Source organism: Cricetulus griseus (genome assembly GCF_003668045.3).
Source record: "Cricetulus griseus strain 17A/GY chromosome 1 unlocalized genomic scaffold, alternate assembly CriGri-PICRH-1.0 chr1_0, whole genome shotgun sequence".
In the NCBI taxonomy this organism is placed as follows: Eukaryota; Metazoa; Chordata; class Mammalia; order Rodentia; family Cricetidae; genus Cricetulus; species Cricetulus griseus.
The window spans coordinates 260,250,006-260,267,774 of record NW_023276806.1 but is presented as its reverse complement, the minus strand read 5'-3'; the positions used below and the strand labels follow the sequence as shown (position 1 = coordinate 260,267,774).

The following is a 17,769-nucleotide window of genomic DNA, read 5'->3' as shown; positions in this document are numbered from 1 at the left end:
TTCTTGGAGTTTCCATCTCTGTTTAAATCCATTATTTTCAGCTTTTGTTTTGTTTCTCAAGACACAGTTTCTCTGGTGTAACATCCGTGGCTGTCCTGAAACTCACTCCATAGGCCTGCCTGGCCTTGAACTCACAGAGATCCACCTGCCTCTGCCACCTAAATGCTGGTATTAAAGGTGTGCCATCACACCTGGCTCTCAAGTTTTTCTATTAGAATCTGCCATGGTCTGAATTGTGTCCTAGAAGTTTACAAGCTGAAGCCCTGATTGGAAAGGTCACTGTACTTGGAGACAGGGTCTTTCAGAAGTAATTAAGTTAATTCGTTCACTGTGTTAGTCCACTGTCTAGTTTGACTGATGTCCCTATAAGAGAACAGACACAGATACACAGAGGGACAGCTTTATGAGGACACAGGGAAAAAGTGCCGGCTGAACACTAAGGAGAGGCCTAAGGAGGAGCCAGCTGCTGGCACCTGATTGTCTGACTTCCGCCTCCAGGACCGTGATGAACAACTTTCTTTTGTTTACAGTCTTCTCTTTGGTGTTGCTGTGGCAGTGGAACTGCCCTGAGAGTATTAGTCAGCTGTATAAGCTCCCTGTGTTGTGTCTGCATCTGTATCTGATGCTCAGTCTCTCCTCACACCGCCTCAGGGTCTCTTTAAAGACTGATTTGTTAGTATCTTTTTATTCTATTTCAGGAGTGTTTCCTGTATGCATGCCTGTGCACCTCCTGCTCAAAGAAAAGGGCACCTGAGTCTCTGCACCTGGAACTACATGTGGCTGTGAGCTGCCATGTGGGTGCTGGGAACTGAACCCAGGTCCTCTGCAAGAGCAATGAGTACTCTTAATGGCTTAGCCCTATCTCCAGCTCCTCCTTTTTCTTCTTAATAGGCCATGTAAAGTTTTAGTTAAAAACTGGTTAATATGTAACAGAGCAGTGCTCCTGAATAATGACATTTATTTGAGACTAGCAGAGGATTGCAATGGGAACAGGTGTGCCCTATTAAACTATGGCATGCTAAAGAGCTGAGGTGAGGGGAAGTTTTCAAAAGCAAAGTGAAGGTTACATAAGATCTTGTGAAACAATACTCCTTGGCTACAAGGATCAATACAGTGACGACAATCCAAGGTTCAACATACTGCTGGCAGGCTATCCTCCTAAAAGTACTTTCTGGGCAAGGCTACAGTGACCTCAGTGCAAAACTTGTCCCAGCAGTGTGTTGTGAATGGCTCTTGTCATTAGGCACACCATTGTGAGACCCCCCTCCCCTTCATACCACTGAAGCTTTATTGACTACTTTAGTTGGGATTGACAGATCAACACAGTTCTCTGTTTTGATTCTGACAGCTTTTGTATGGGGAATATTTTATTGGTTAACAGGAACTGAGGGAAATAGACCTTTACCACTTGAGATTTTTTGTTAATCTAGCTGGGATTTAAATTGTGGGCTGTGCTGGGAAGAAAAAGAGGCGGGACTTCTAATGGGTGAGATTGTCAGAACCCACATCTCTGTCTGTGGGTCTCTGGGAAGGAGCCCAGGGAACTGTGAGCTGGAATTTGATGTTGTGCGAGCGGATATGGTATCAGGCGCCCAAGGTGAGCTTTCCAGAAGGTTTGTCACTAGGAAATCCAGAATTCAGAGAGAAGAAGGTTAGAGAAACGAAGTTGAGCATCACTGGTGAGCATGTGGGAGTGCCATAGGTGTGGTCACCTAAGGAGAAAAGGGGAGAGGACACCAGGACAGAAGCAAGTGCATGGAAGAGGACCAGTGAGGAAGACTTGCTGCAGAAGCCAGGGCACAGGTCTTCCCAGTCGTCTTCCAGGGATTTGGGGGTTGGGGGTTATGTGTGTCAAAGCACTAAATAAGAACTGAACAGTAACAATGTGGAGATCAGTGGTGATCTTGCAAGGCACCAGCTCAGGGAGTGAAGAGATGGCAGTGTGACTGGAAAGTAAAGGGCAGTGAGAGGCAGAGCAGGAATGATGTAACAGCAGCCAGTCCTAGAATCTTCTGGAAGGAAGCAAAAGGCAGGTGGGATCTGGACATGAACTGCAGCTCTGGAGGATGGGTCTTCACCTTTCCCCATGTTCTCTGAAGTTTGGGAGCACAAGGCTCAGGCTGCTGCTGGACCTAACTGTGTTCTTAGGTGTCCATGGTGATCCCAAGGAGGATGACTGTGCAGGTGTGCCCTGAACATTTGGTCACTGTCTAGAAGTCCTGGTGGGAACAAATATGGTTGCAGTTGAAACACATGGCCTGTCTCAGACAAGGGGAAAGCCTGCTGGATTCCTTCAGGATAGTTTTAATCTTTAAACATGTTGGATGGTTGAAAAGAATAGTAAATATTACTAATATGTGGACAGAAATGATTTTTTTGGTGATTTGAAGAATATATATATAATATATATATATATATATATATATATATTTATTTTAAATTAGAAACAAGCTTGCTTCACATGTCAATCTGTCAATCCCAGCTCTCCCTGCCCTCCTCCCCCCAGCACCCCCTACCCCCCACTCCATCCCCCTCCACTCCCCAGGGAGGGCGAGGCCCTCCATGGGGGATCTCAAAAAACTGTCATCATCCGGGGCAGGGCCAGGCTGATATGTATGTGTCCAGGCTGAGAGAGCGTCCCTCCATGTGGAATGGGCTCCCAAAGTTCATTCTTATGCCAGGGATAAAGACTGATCTACTATCCAAGGCCCCATAGATTGCTGAGGCCTCCTTACTGACATCCACATTCAGGGGGTTTAGATCAGTCCCCTGTTGGCCTCTCAACCATCAGTCTGGGGTCTATGAGCTCCCCCTTGTTCAGGTCAGCTATGATTTGAAGAATTTTTATTATACATTCATTGCATATTCTCAAGTTAATTTGCATGTGATTTGCAATATGAAATCTAATATACAGAATATGTGCATAGAAATAGGATTCTCATTAAATTAATTCATATTGTATTTAAAAGCTTTGTGCAACTTCATTTATTATTTCCATATTAGAGCCCTGCTATCCCCTCTCATATGCCCTGTGGACACTGATGCTTGCTTTTTTACTGGGTACTGGGGCTAGGCTTTTCAGGGTTCCCCCATGACAGCCTTCCTGAGAGACTTTGTATTTCTCACCGTTGCTTGATGATGCCTGGTAACAAAGGAAGAGAGTCTTCCGTCATCCCACCATCCCAGAGTAGTCACAGCCTGAATCAGGTCAACATTCATTGCATTGGCTGGCCACTTCCATGACTTCTGTCCCACCTAATTTACCCCAGCACATCTTGTAGGTACGACAAATTGTAGGTCAAAGGTTATGTGGCTGGGTTGGTGCCCCAGTCCCTCCCCTGGAAATCTTACCTGGTTACAGGAGATGGCCAGTTCAAGCTATGTATCCCCTATTGCTGAGAGTCTCAGCTGGGGTCATCTTTGTAGATTCCTGGAAGTGTCCATTGTACTAGGTTTCTACCTCACCTCAAAATGGTCCCCTTTTCCAGTTGTCTCTTGCAGTATTCTCTCCTTCCATGCCCCAATCCCTCTTGTTCCCACCCCCACCTACCCCCAGTCTACCTTTGAAATCTATTCTGTTTCCTCTTCAAAGAAGAGCTAATACCAGTACTCCTCAAATCATTCTAAAAGATAGAAACAGAAGGAACATTGCCAAATTAATTTTATGAGGTTACAGTTACCCTAATATCCAAATCACACAAAGACTCAACAAAGAGAACTACAGATCAATATTCCTCATGAACATTGATACAGAAATACTCAATAAAATTCTTGAAAACTGAATCCAAGAACACATCAGAAAGATCATCAACCTTTCCAGGCTTCATTCCAGAGCTGTAGGGATAGTTCAGCATATGAAAATTTGTCAGTGTTATCCATTATATAAACAAACTGAAAGAAAAGAACCACTTATCTCATTAGATACTGAAAAAGCCTTTGACAAAACCCATCACCCCTTCATGATCACTTATACACATGATTAAAATTAAATCTTTAAAAATATTGAAACTATCATACTACACAGCAGGCTATGGAACAGGCTGTGGAGTGCCCTTGGTTTTGAACCTGGGCACTCCCTCTGAAGGAGTATGAGAGCAAGATAGAGACCTGGCACTTACACCTGGGGATGCTATGCTTCCTGTTCCCCTGGGGGGCAATTAGGAGTGGTCCTTTGGATTTGTTATCATGTTTGCTATTTATCTTGCTAGCTGGAGTCAAATTCCTCGAGTCCAGTCTTCAGCCCTGAGGGAGGGCTGAGTTGCTAGTCTCCACCTTTAGCTGGGCTTAGGATGGCTCCCTGTCAGGTTTTATTTTAGCCTTCCCTAACTACAGTTCCCCCTTTTGTTCTACAAAAGAAGTCTCTGGTCCAGGCCGAGGAAGTAGTATTCAGTCCCACTGACATCTTGAAGGTCCTTTGGAGAGCGTGTACTGTTAAGAAAGAGGTACTGGTTGTAAGCTTGACTCCTGATACAGTCCTCATCCTACAGGGTATCCACCAGAGAGAAACTGTCTGTAGCTGGAGGCTTTGTGTCCTTTCCGGTCCCACAGTTGCTTATAAACTAATCACAGAGGCTTAATATTAATTATCATTATTTGGCCAATGGCTCAGGCTTATTACTAACTAGCTCTTATATGTTAAATTAACCCATTTCTATTAATCTCTGTATTGCCACATGGTGGAGTATCTCCTCTGACTCCACATTCTTTCTCCTTGTATCCCTGCTTGGATTTTCTGCCTGGCTATATTCTGCCCTGTCATAGGCCAAAGCAGCTTTATTTATCAACCAATAAAAGCAACACATATTCTCAGCATACAAAAGGACATCCCACATCAAAAGTCAGAATCATGGTTTAATATTATAGCTTTGACTTAGGCTATTAATTTGGTTTGTTTTTCAGTGGTTGTTGCAACATAAGCAGGGCTACCAGGTTAACTCCTGTGGGGAATTCAGTTGGAAAGTAATGGAATACATTGTGGATTTTGTAGCCTGTGTGCAGTGGTTTGAATGAGAATGGTCCCCATAGGCTCATTTTATTCCCAGATGGTGGGCTGGGTAGGCTTAGGAGGTATGACGTTGTTGGAGGAGGCCTGTCATTGGTGTTTTTTTGAGGTTTCTAGAGCCCATGCCAGGCTCTGCCTCCATCTTGTGAATAAGATGTGAGCTCTCAGCTATTGCTACAGCACTGTGTCTGCCAAGCTTCCTGTCATGATGATCCTGGAATAACCCTCAGAAAATGTAAGCAAGTTCCCAGTTAAATGCTTTTTTTTTTTTTAAAGTGGCCTTTGTCATGGTGTCTCTTCACAGCAATAGAATAGTAACAAAGACACTGTGATATTGTCCATCTTAAAGGCCCTGAGTAGACTCTGTGTTGTTGCTGAGGGCGTTGCCACAGTTGGAGTGAACATGAGAGGTAGTACCTCCAAAGACAGTTGTAGAAGTAGGCAGTCCAGCAAATAACACAGGAAGCCCATGTTAGTCAGTTCTGTGTAATGTGTTTAGTGTTTTAAAAGGAAGAAAGGTTTATTTTGGCTCCTGGTTTGAGATGCTCTAGTCTTTGGCCAGTTGGCCTGGTTGCTTTAGGCTGTGACAGCAGGATATGTCTGTTTACCACATAGCAGCTCAGAAGCAAAGTGACAAAGAGACTAGGGTCCCAGTATCCCCTTTGAAAGCATGTTCCTTGTGACCTGAACTCTTCCCATTAAGTTCTGCTCCCTAAAGTTGTCACTACTTCCCAAGAGCACCCCAGGCTAACAACCAAATCTTTCAGATCGAACCTTAGGGGACACATCAAACCCTTCAGAAGCCCTGGGATTTCTAGTTTAGTGGGTTTTAAAACTTACTTTATGTGTATGTGTATGAGTGTTATGCATGCATGTATGTATGTATGTATGTATGTATGTATGTATGTATGTATGTATGTATTATGTGTACCACATGTGTGCTTAGTACCCATGGAGGTCAGAGGAAGGTATTGGATTCCTTGGAGCTGCAGTTATGGCTGGTTGTGAACCACCATGTGGGTTCTGGGAATTTAACCCGTGTCCTCTGAAAAAGCAAGTGCTCTTCTTAACTGCTGAGCCATCTCTCTACACGTTAGTTTAGTGTTTTAAATTATATAATCATGACATTTGAAGATGGTTGTTTATTAAAGATGGTGATTGTATTCAGTCATAAACATAGCAAGTGAGACTTTCTGTTTCTGGACTGGCCCATAGCTTTCTCAACTGTCAGACTTGTCATTGAGAAAGAGCCCTTCAGGGGTGGTTTCCTGAAGAGGCTTTGATTTTAACCAGGAGCATCTCCTCTCCCCAGATCCAGATGCAGAAGTGTGCCTTCATGCCTTGCGGCTCATCCAGTCTGTGGTTCTAGAACCAGAGGTCTTCTCCAAGGCGGCCCTGGAGTTCCGGAGCACTTTACCCCTGGAGCGCATCCTGGCCATGTCCAAGAGCCGCAACTCCCACCTGCAGACTGCTGCTCAGGAGCTCCTGGAAGACCTCCGTGCCCTGGACTGCAGTGTTTAAGCGTGCTTGACCACCAGGGGCTTGGGGAAAATGCCAGTGCCCCTTCCCCTCCCCAGGCCCTTTGCCTTTGTGTTCACAACTAGATGTCACTGTATGTCACATGTTAGAGATTGTAGGCCTTGACAAACTAGAGATGGACATGATGGATAAGCATCCTGCATTTCCATCCTGGGAGTCCATACTTGTTAGATTATGTTAATCTTGCTATAGCAGTGACCAAAAAAAGGTCGTATTCTTCAGGAAGTTCCCTCTGAACACCTGGAAACTGTTCCAGAGTTTTCTCAGAGTAGCTTCTTGCTGTCCTAGAGGCTGCCCACACCAATAGGATCACTCTAAGGATGGGAGTTTAGATCACCATCTACCACGGGATTAGTCTTTTCCAGAAGCGTTTCTGTGATGACCCATCCTCTTTCTCTAGAAACTATAACCCCACTACACAGGCTTACTTTTGTAACCTTTTGGTGAACTTATTATTTCACATGACATTGGATATTTGATCTCTGTTTTGGTGCTTTTTGTTTTTTAATAAAGTTGAGTCAATATTAATTATCACATTGTGAAATATAATCTTGGAGTTAAGAAGTTAGTGTCCTTTGTACAATGTCATTTGTGTAGCAAAACACTTTCCTTACTTTGTTCTCGCCCTTTGTGAACTTAAAGCAAGTATGGGAAAATGGCCTCAAGATAAGAAATACGAGAGTAAATTCCATTAAGCCATCCATCTGCCTCTGCTCTCCTGTGGTGTGTGTGTGTGTGTGTGTGTGTGTGTGTGTGGTGTGGGTGGGATGTGTGGTGTGTGTGTATAGTGTGTGTGGTGTGGGTAGTGTGTGTGTGTGTGTAGTGTCTGTGTGGGTGGTGTGTGGTAGTGGGGGGGTGGTGTGTGTGTGTGGCGTGCGTGTGAGGTGGTGTGTGGTGGTGTGTATATGTGGTCGGGGGTGTATGTGTGGGAGGTGTTGTGTGTGTGGTGTATGTGGGTGGTGTGTGTGTGTGTGTGGTGGTGGTGGTGTGGTGTGTCTGTGTGGTGTGTGCATGTGTGTGTGTGTGTGGTGTGTCTGTGTGTGGTGTGTGTGTGTGTGTGTGTGTGTGGTGTGTGTGTGTGTGTGTGTGTGTGTGTGTGTGTGTGTGTGGTGTGTGTGTGTGTGTGTGGTGTGTGTGTGTGTGTGTGTGTGTGGTGTGTGTGTGTGTGTGTGTGTGTGTGTGTGTGTGTGTGTGTGTGTGTGTGTGTGTGTGTGTGTGTGTGTGTGTGTATGTGTGTGTGTGTGTGTGTGTGTGTGTGTGTGTGTGTGTGTGTGTGTGGTGTGTGTGTGTGTGTGGTGTGGTGTGTGTGTGTGTGTGTGTGTGTGTGTGTGTGTGGTGTGTGTGGTGTGTGTGTGAGGTGGTGTGTGGTGGTGTGTATATGTGGTGTGTATGTGGTGGGGGGTGTATGTGTGGGAGGTGTTATGTGTGTGGTGTGTGTGTGGTGTATATGGGTGGTGTCTGTATGGGTGATGTGTGTGGGGTGGTGGTGGTGGTGGTGTGGTGTGTCTGTGTGGGTATCTGTGGTGGTGGTGGGGGGGGATGTGGGTGGTATGGTGTGTGTGTGGGTGATGGGTGGTGGTGGTGGGGTGTGTGTGTGTGTGTGTGTGTGTGTGTGTGTGATGTATGTGGATGGTGTCCATGTGGGTGATGTGTGGTGGTGGTGGGAGTGGTGGTATGGTGTGTGTGTGTGTGTGTGTGGTGTGTGTGGTGGTGGGGGTGGTGTGGTGTGTCTGTGTGCCTATGCAGCTATCACACTGGCTTATGTTCTGAGACACTAGCAGAGGACAAGAAAACATGTGGCACCTGTCACAGATAGTGAAGTGTGCGAGAGAATTCCATTTAAGGCAGCATACACCATTCTTTCTTTGAGTTACTCCCCTCAAGGCAGGGCAAGTTACTGCAGGACATTGAGCTTGGCTGTCCTGTAAGAGATGAAGTAAATATCAGTGTCCCCATGCAGTAGCAGCCTCAGCACACAGGCTGAGCTGTTTCTCTGCATGTGGTGGTGTAGAGTGACTTCATTGTCTTTTAAGAGGATATTTACTTTATGTTGAATGAAGAACTAAAAGGCATGGCTGCTTGGCTCTCATAAGGCAGCCTGTTGTGGAGCACTAACTCAGCAGAGCCAGGGAGATGTAAAGCAGCTTAAGATTCATGAGGCAGATGCCTGTCCATCTGTGCTTGGTGGCTCTGTAGGTCCAGTCCTGAATGAGTACACACTTCAGAATGGCATTCCCTTCTTTCTGCTTGCCACTCGTTTAATATCCTAGCAGGGGAAGCTGTTGTGATTGACTTGTGCTGCTTTTAGGAGTGCTGACATTTCTCTACCAAAAAAGGCCTAGCTGTATGTAGATAAGAAGAAACTGCCAGCCCTGTGAATACCATGTGGTTTGGCAGTTATTAGATGGTCATGAGGTTAAGGACTTGATCATTCCTTCTGTTCTGAGGTACATTCTAGGCAAGTGTTCCCAGGCAGATACTCCTAGATTTGCTATGCACAGGTTTCTTTTGTGAGTACCACAGGGAGTACCAAAGGACCCTGGCCAGTGTAAGAAAGCATGGCTTCCTTAATTTTTTCTGTATCTAATAACTTGAAGAAAATCCACTCAACTAAAAGATAAAAATATACATTGAAGCATATACCTTGCAGGGACTGAACCCTTGCGAGTTTAAAAACCAGAGATAGAGCTATAAAGTAATAAATACATGTACTTTTAATTTAACTGTTTTAAAGAAGCTTCTTGTATTTGTAGAGTTAAAGAGCTCTTCTTCCTTGGCACCATCAGCTTCTATGAGAAGGTGGGAAACCTGGCAGAATAAGAGCCAGGCTGTACCAACTCCAACTCCCCTCACCCCCAGTCTCTCTGGCTCTGTTATCAGCACTAGCCTTGGAATCTGCTATGTCAGGTCTGAAAGCTGATCCTGGGTAATACACAGAGCCATGTGAAGTCTCTGGGGATGGCTTTGGAGACCTGCTTCTCCTCATGGGATGCGACTGGGATAGGTCTGGTATGTAAGAGTTCTAGAGGCGGAGATGTGCAGCCTATGTACCAGAGGTTAAAGCATAAAGTAACAAGTCTATGGCCAGAAGAAAATCACATCGAGGCTACATGTCGGTCCATGGCCAAGGAGCAACGTGAAGAAGGTGGTAGAGCGCCTGCTGCGCCTGTTTCTTGTAGATCTGCTGCTGTGTGTTGTGTGGCATTACGCTAAATGGAAAGGGCTGGCAAGTATCTTTGAAGACTTCTAATTTCCTAAGAAGTCATAATGTTGACATTTGCTTTGTATCTTCCCATGGCATAGCTGCTTAGAGTGTCCCAGAAGGACTTGTCTGACCCACGGATGATCCTGAGTGAAGTGAGCAAATCTGCCAAGAACATGTATATACAAAGGTCTGCTTGAGTCTCTGCTCTTGACTTTTGGCATATATTGAATTACTGGACCATGTGGTAACACTGTGTTTAAAGTTTTTGCTTGCATGTGTGTATGTGGTTGCACATGCATGTGCACATGTGTTTAGGTGCATGTGTGCATGTGTGAGTTTGGAGGCCTAAAGTTGATGTCAGATGTTTCCCTTGGTCTCTACTGTATATATTGAGGTGGATATATATATATATATATATATATATATATATATATATATATATATATATATATAATCACCAAACCTGGGGTTTGCCGATTCCAGCTAGTCTAGCTGGCCAGCCTGCCCTGGGGATCCCCTGAGTAGTAAGAATTACAGGTAGCTGCCACCCCCACCTGGCTTTTATATGGGTTCTAAGGATCCAGGTTCTGGTCCTCACATTTTCATGGCTAATTTTTAATCCCCTGAACCATCTTCCCAGTCCTTGTTTACCTTTTGGATGAATTGCCAAACTTCTGTCCACAGAGCAGCCACACACAATCTCTGTTCTCACCAGCAGAAACGCAGGGAGCTCTCATCTGCCCCCTCCTTGTCAGCATTTGCCCTCTCTGTGTTGCTGATAGACCATGGATGACAGCAGCTGTGACGCGGTCGCCCTGTGGTTTTGTCTTCATCCCTGATGGTGAGCGCTGCCTCTAGTGGCCATTGGTGTGGCTGCTGTGGAGAGAGGTCTGTGGAGATTTTTGAGTTGGGCCTCTGCTTTTTGTTTCAGGGCTGCAGAAGTTTTCATGTGTTCAGGATTTCTTACCAGACTCAGGACTGCAAGTGCTCACTGTCACTTCACGTATGTCTTCACTGTTTATGGTGTCCTGTGACATAGATGGGTTGTTCATTTTCATCACACTCAGCTTATGTTTCTTTCCTCATTTTACTTTCAGTGTCCTAACTAAGAAATCACCAAGTCTGCACTCATGAAGTCATGAAGGCAGCCTTCCTTTGCTTTCATTTGAATTTTATCTCTTTGGTTTAGATCTTTTCATCCCTTTGTGGTTTTTTGTTTTTTGTTTTTTAAGATGAGGGTCTCATTGTCATGTCCAGTGTTGCTTGGAGTTCCTGGACCTATGCAGTTCTCCTGTCTCAACCTCTTGAGTAGCTGAGGAACCTGCCACCACCTCAGCATTTTTACGTATAGTATAAGGCAAAAGGTCTGGGTATGTGGATATCCAGTTTTCCCAATACCATTTGTTCGATTTTATGATTGTCATTTTAACATGACATCACAAATGTGATTTTCCAGAACTTAGAAGCTGATGTATATTTTGCTTTCTGTTTTTTAATTTGGCTTCACGAGTAACCCTTGTTATAACAGTTATTCCCAGAGGGGTTCCCTGACTTGCCTCTTGTTCTTCACAAAGGTGAATCTAAAGTTCCTAGAACACGCCTGACACAGTGACTGGCAGTTGGAAAAAGTGATGCTCACTCACATAGTGTAATGTGGCTTTAAATCGAAGGCATTTTTATAGCTCCATCTTTATGTAGAATATTTCTGTGAGGGTCCATGAAGAACATTCCAGACAGCAGGAAGAGGCAAAAGGCCAGAGAATATTCATCCAGGGCCCACAGGTAGGGCGAGCTTGAGTGCTGCAGTGGGAGTCTTTGTGATGTGATTGTACGATCACTGGGTGTTAGAAGGTGGGGTCAGGGACAACCTTGGATTTACATTTAAATATCAAAAGAGGATCATGTTTTTGAGCATCAAATGGGCACAGTATCTGTCTCTGATCATGCTGCCCTTTCCTACCTCCATGCATGGTCAAAGACCATGAAGTCCAGACCAGCAGTGAGCTGTGATGTCTACAGACACCTCCCCAGGATAAAGGCCTCTTCCTCCTTGGTTCCCAGGGAGCCAAGGCCCTGATGAGTGAAGCTGGACTAGGTAGTGAGGGCAGCCCCCAGAAGGGGGTGAGTCACAGCCACAAGACAGGGCTCTCCAAGGAGCAGGCCTCACAAGTAAGGGCCATGTGCTCCAATGCAGCTGAGTGTGTGGGCTCCTCTCAGACAATGTATTGTGTCCCCACTGCTTTGTGCGTTGTGCATTGTGCTCGGGACATTTCTCTTCCTGTCCTCCCTGCAGACTACACCCAAGGCCCACTCTGTGGGTTCCTGCTGGGTACTGCTTTTGCCCAGCTGCTGTACAAACACATGTGCAGTATAGCATGGGCCAACACAGAGGCAGCATGTTCCTGCCACAGCGGGGGCTGTTGCCCCCACCTGCTCACCCCAAAGGAAAACATCTCAGGCCTGCCCCCCTAGTCACGCTGGCCGCCATGTCTCCCTGGTGCACCTCATGACTGCTCTTTTTTTGTATTATAGACTGTGCCCAGTTTCTGGGTGTGTGTGGGATCCCAGGAACACTAGCCCTCTGGCCAGAGCCCTTTGCTGTGAACTTGAGAGCACATTGGTTGACTGTGGAGCACAGTGTAGTGCTGGGCATATCATGAGGCATGTTAACGGCCTCACCATTTCAGTGAGATGGAAGCTTTCCCTGTCCTTGGTAGCCCAGGAGCTCTGTACAGAATGTTGGCTTTCCGTACTTACTTTGCCTCAGCTTACTGCTCAGAGCCACTCTAGGAGATGGAATTGTCAGCCATGTTCTACTCAAGGGAACAGCAGAGCCCCAGTGGCAGCACTTTAGTGTATATCTGCACTTGCCTATGTGGGCTCAAGGTCACAACTGGTGTCATCTGCCCCTTCCTGGGATGGTGTCCACATCTAGACCCCCATAAACTCCAGAAGGCTCTCTGTGGTTCTGGTGGTTAGGAGCTGAGAGCCTCATCTCCAGCCTCTGGCCAGCATGCTTGCTTTGTTGTTCCCACAGGCCATCAGCGTGAGAGAAGGGAAATAAGAACCGGACAGCGAGTTCCGGTTTAGCTTTCTGCTCCGTGCCCAGGCTAGCACTCAGGCATGTGCTGACCTGTACAAGGCTCCTGGGGCTGCCTGATGTGCTGCCAGTTTAGAAAGAATGGCGAGATCTCGACGCAGACTTACTCATACTAAACCCAGATTGTTAGACCTACTCAGTACCTTCAGATCATCTTGTGAAATTAATGTTTATTCTCACTCACCTGCTCGCTCACTGATGACTGCATCCTGTTTTACCCTTCCTTGCCTGGACTAGCCCGATGAATATGCCTCTTTTTCAGTATTTATTCGCAATTCCATATTTTGTTTTAAATCATGGCCTGGATCAGGACAAATCCAGCCCCCTCTCTCCTAACACACACATCCTGACCTAAGCCAGAAAGCTGGCAGCAGGCTTGTCAGGCCTGGAGATAACAGCTTTTTTCCCCTTGGAGTTGAGTTGCGGCTCTGCCTGCTTAGTAAACCCAGCCGGGGTGATAAGGCCTCATCACCTGAGGGGCAGAGGGAGGAGAACTCCACGATTTACTATGCTTCTGAGGTTTCTTTCCTTTTGTTTTACAACCAGATGCCAGAGAAACAGAGAAACCTCTTCACACAATGCATTGTGCTCAGGACATTTGCTCTTGCCTTCTAGCGCTTGAGAGAGGGAATGAGCATCCTTGCACTTAGAGCAGAGACTTTTTTCCTGGCTCTCCCAGAAGCCTTCAGGGTCTACAGAAGGTAACTTCAAAGCTGCTCAGGAACACGTGACCTTTATTTGTGAGGCCTGTTCCTGGGAGAGCCCTGTCTTGCGGCTGTGACTCACCTTGGAAAGAAGAGCCATCCCTGCCCAGGCTGGCTCAAGCCTTCCCACCCCTCCCTGCACCCTCCTTGGGGGCTGCCCTCACTGCCTAGTCCAGCTTCACTCACCAGGGCCCTGGCTCCCTGGGAACCAAGGAAGATGAAAAGAGGTCTTCCTGGGGTCTCTGATTGCTAAGCTGCCCCACCTCTTTTCTGACCCTTGTTAGTTCTCTTTACAGTCTCTCACCCTGACTCCAAACAGGTTGGCTTTTTTGTTTCTTTTTTCTTTTTGCCTGGATCAAATGTGGACACAGTTCAGGACCCTGTGCTATCTTTGACAAATCAGCAAAGCCAGTCACAGATGTTGCATGTGTCTGCATGCCTGTCTTTATGTGTGTGTGTCCGTGTTCTTAAGTATCTGTGTGTGAAGTCACATCATACGTGAAGTTCTTTCCGTATGTGTCTGTCTCTGTGTGAACGTGTGCATGTTTGTGTGCTTATCTGATTTCATGTGTATGGACGCTTCCATGTGCGTGTGTGCACGTTGAGTGAGTGGTGTGTCATACATGTTAAACGTGCTGTATCTAGGCAGGTTACCCTGTTACATCTGTTCAAGCCCACAAAGTTTTCCTCCAGGAATAGAAGAGAAACACATAGAAGAAGGACCATCTATAGCAGAAGGAGAGCCATCCCTTGAGGGGGGGTGTGTGGCCACCAGTAGGATGCCCATACTCTGGTCCCATAGCCATGCATATATGGGCAGCACTGCTAAGGATTCAATGGGTCATTTAAAAAGGGGGGTATGAATCTGTGAGGGTATGCGTTGGAGGAATCCAGGAGGAATTGGAGGGGAATGATAATGGATACATTGTATGATGATACGGATACATTGTATACATGCATGAATTCTCAAAGAATACATTTTAAAAAGAGTAACAGTTTAGAAGAATCAGTATCCTCAGAGCTTTTCCCTGAGAGAGAAGCCCAGAGTTAAGCATATGGCATGGTCTCGTGGTCCTGGGTGAGAACCGGGCCGTTGGGCATTCATTTGGTCCATAAGGTCTGCCCTCCATACTTGAGTTGTGAGTGGCACGGTCATGAAGGATCCTTCCACGGTGATGTTACTTACAGTTCAACCATCATTTACTGTGGCACTAGGGAACCCCAGGCTAAGCTTTGGGGGTGTGGGGTACTGCCTTGCCCAGAGGCTAGATAGGGTTCAGGAATACTTTACATGTCTCCTCTCATCTCCCTTTACTTACGCCTCCTGCATCTGGTGGGGCCAAAGGGCATCGTGGCTGAACAGTCTGTGGGCCTGATAGTTTTTTTAAAATTATTTATTTTTATTTTGTATACATTGGTGCTTCACCTGCATATCTGTCTGTGTGAGGGTGTTGAATCCCCTGGAACTGGAGTTTCAGATAGTTGTGAGCGGCTATGTGGGTGTTGGGAAATGAACCCAGGTCCTCTAGAAGAGCAGCCAGTGCTTTTAACCACTGAGCCATCTCTCCAGCCTCCAGACAGGTTTTAAAACCCTGTGTATTCTGCAGACAAGGCTTTTACTATCAATGTAACTATTTTTTGGCTGTAGACCATGTATATCTACTCAGACAATTGGTTAGGTCTGCTGAGGTGGTGGCAAGTTATCATTGTCCTGCAGGACTTACCTAAAACCCCTGACTCATAGGAGTCCAGCCAAGTGCCACTCAGATTACCAGTGATTCACTGACCAGGGCCCTGAGCAGAAGGCTGGGCTAAAGCAGAGCGTCACATCCTACTGCTGTCTCCATTTCTGGCTTTCTTGCCACCCAAAGCCTCCCTTTGTATCTTGTTTTCTCTGGTGTTCTAGAAAGAATCCCATTTCTGGGAGTTTCCAAGAGAAAAGCTTTATTCAGGTTATATTAGAATCTCAAAGAAAGCAAATAAACCCTGGGCTTTGGGGCTGAGTAGTGTCTGAGGTCCATGCACCTGCCAACCAGCTAGCTCCAGGGGCCTTGTCTATCCTGTTGACGTCATTAGCACAGGAGACTCCCAGCAAGGAACAAAGCTGCCTGTACTCTTGGGCTCTTGATGCTATCGTCTTGTCTCAGGAAACCCTGACTGAGGTCCAGGCAGGTGAAAAGCCTTCCTGTTTGTCACACTTGACTCTGGGCAAAGCAGTCCACTTTGGCATTAATCCCTGCCCTGGGAGGCATACTGTATAGCCACTATGGCTTGCATAACTCATGCTACAGATTGCGGTGTCTTCTCTTTCCTGTAATTTGTAACCCCTACCCTCACTTAGCACGAAATCTCATGATTTCCCTAATTCTTCTAGAACATTCTGATCTAGGTCATGCCTTCCTTGGACTATAGAGATATAGCCTTCACTTCAGAAAAGGCAAGAACTTTTGTGCTGGGACATCTCAGTGTCCTTCACAGGGACCACTATGCAGGCTTGGAGACCTCCATCTCCCTTCTAAGTATTTGTGGCTGGGAGTGAACTCTGGCCTTGTACGGAACAGGAAACACTGGGTCATATATGCCCAGCTCCTGCTGTGTGAAGTGGCCACATCACCAGTGGAAACAATAAAGGTGGGCAATGTGTACTTCGGGGTGTCCAGGGGCTAAGGAATACGGGCACCAAGAACAACAAACAGAAGTTGAGGTTACCTCGACTCCTTACAAATCTGCCCATGATTGTTTCAGGGCTTCAGTGAGCTACCCATCATCCCAGCCTGAAAACAGTATGCCTTGCAGAAAAGCAGGCCATCTCCTGAGGCTCCTAGACCTGGCCTCTTGTCTATAGCCACTGGCTTCCTAACACTCCATCGACCTGCCTTCTGCCCACAGCCACTGGCTTCTGTACCACAGCTGTCCGAGTGCCCGCCTCCCCCCCCCCAAAAAAAAAAACAGTTTAGAAGAATCAGTATCCTGAGTGATCCTCCAAGAGGGACCTCTAGTGTCGAGAATACAGCATGCTGTCACATTCTCAATTGAGCATCCATCTGGTACACGTGCTCTACCCTTATTACCTGAGTCATGGGTAGCAGAGGAGGTGTGGCCTTCTTGGGGGTAACACTCAACAACCTCACACCATGCTGGTGATGTCTGGAAGCTTTATCTGAAGCAGTCTCTGAAAATGGGGGAATAGGTATGTGCCCGTCATACAAGAGGGAACCTTGTCCCTGGCCAACCAGTGCCTTCAGTTGGCTCAGGCCAACTTGGAGAATACAAAACACTCGGTGTTTTGTACTAAGAGAAGCCAGCAGCTCTCAGAGCAGTAGAATTGAAAAGGCAGTGCAGTGTTCACACTGCCCCACCACCCAGTCACCTTGGAAATCATGTTCTTGTCCATCCATTTTTCCTAGTCGAACTGTTTGGGTGCCTGTTAAACTCTATCCGCATGTCCTTGGCATCGCAAGCACAAGAGAGGTAGGAGCAGGATTCCAGCCAGGGCCAGCACAGTGAAGGAATGTGGTCCAGCTCCCTGCCCAGCCGTGGATCAGGGCGCTGCCCTTTCCTTGGCATATGGACACACCTGAGAGTTCACCTGGCTCCCAGCGTTCTGCAGCCTCTCCCAGGCTGTCGCAGAGGTGGCTCTGTCATCGACCCTCAGTCCCCCAGAGAGTACAACTGGGAGAGTGTCTGGCAAAGTTCTGAAGACTCTGCTTAAGCTCTTCAAAGACTCTATCTACTGAAGAGCTTTTCTCCACAGGCCTCTTGTTCACATCTCCAGCCCCTTCCGTGCCCAGGAGGGCTTGTAACTCTCTTGATCCTCTCCCAGGTATCTCCAATGAGGCAGGGTAGAGGGAGGACCCCTTCCCCACCCCCAGACAGCAGCTTCACAAAGGAGGCTGATATTCGGTGCAGACACAGGAGATTCCCTGAAGCAAGAGCCTCTGCTGTCCACGGCCATGGACAGCTGAAGAACTGACCTTTGAGGCTGGCCTCCCCTTCTCTCTGGTTTCCTGGTCCACTCCTTCCCTGCGATTTCCTAGGTGCAGCCGAGCAGCCTGTGCAGGAGCTCTGCCTCTGGCTCTGCTCTGGGGGAAGCCAGGCCGCCCGAGAGAAAGTTCAATTACATTCCTGCCTGGTGCAGGTCAGGGTGTGTGTTCCTGGCCATCAAGCCCTTGCTACGTAATTTCTACCCGAGGCTGGATAAAGCACCAGTGAGTCAGTG

At 46.9% G+C, this 17,769-nt stretch overlaps 1 protein-coding gene across 6 annotated transcripts in view; it reads left to right on the top strand.

Moving 5' to 3' along the window:
* The window catches only part of Hsf2bp (heat shock transcription factor 2 binding protein), a 145,810-nt gene that overhangs the window by 64,516 nt on the left and 63,525 nt on the right, over positions 1-17,769 (top strand). For 4 of the 6 annotated variants that reach the window (XM_027394363.2, XM_027394361.2, XM_027394362.2 and 1 more), the window contains one exon: positions 6,315-7,242. The exons of 1 other annotated variant lie outside the window; for it this stretch is intronic. In XM_027394363.2, the coding sequence (XP_027250164.1) occupies positions 6,315-6,606 (292 nt within the window). In that variant the 3' untranslated portion in view covers positions 6,607-7,242. Of the gene's footprint in view, positions 1-6,314; positions 7,243-17,769 lie in introns of those variants that run through there. One more of the 6 variants, XR_003481006.2, reaches the window with a different exon arrangement.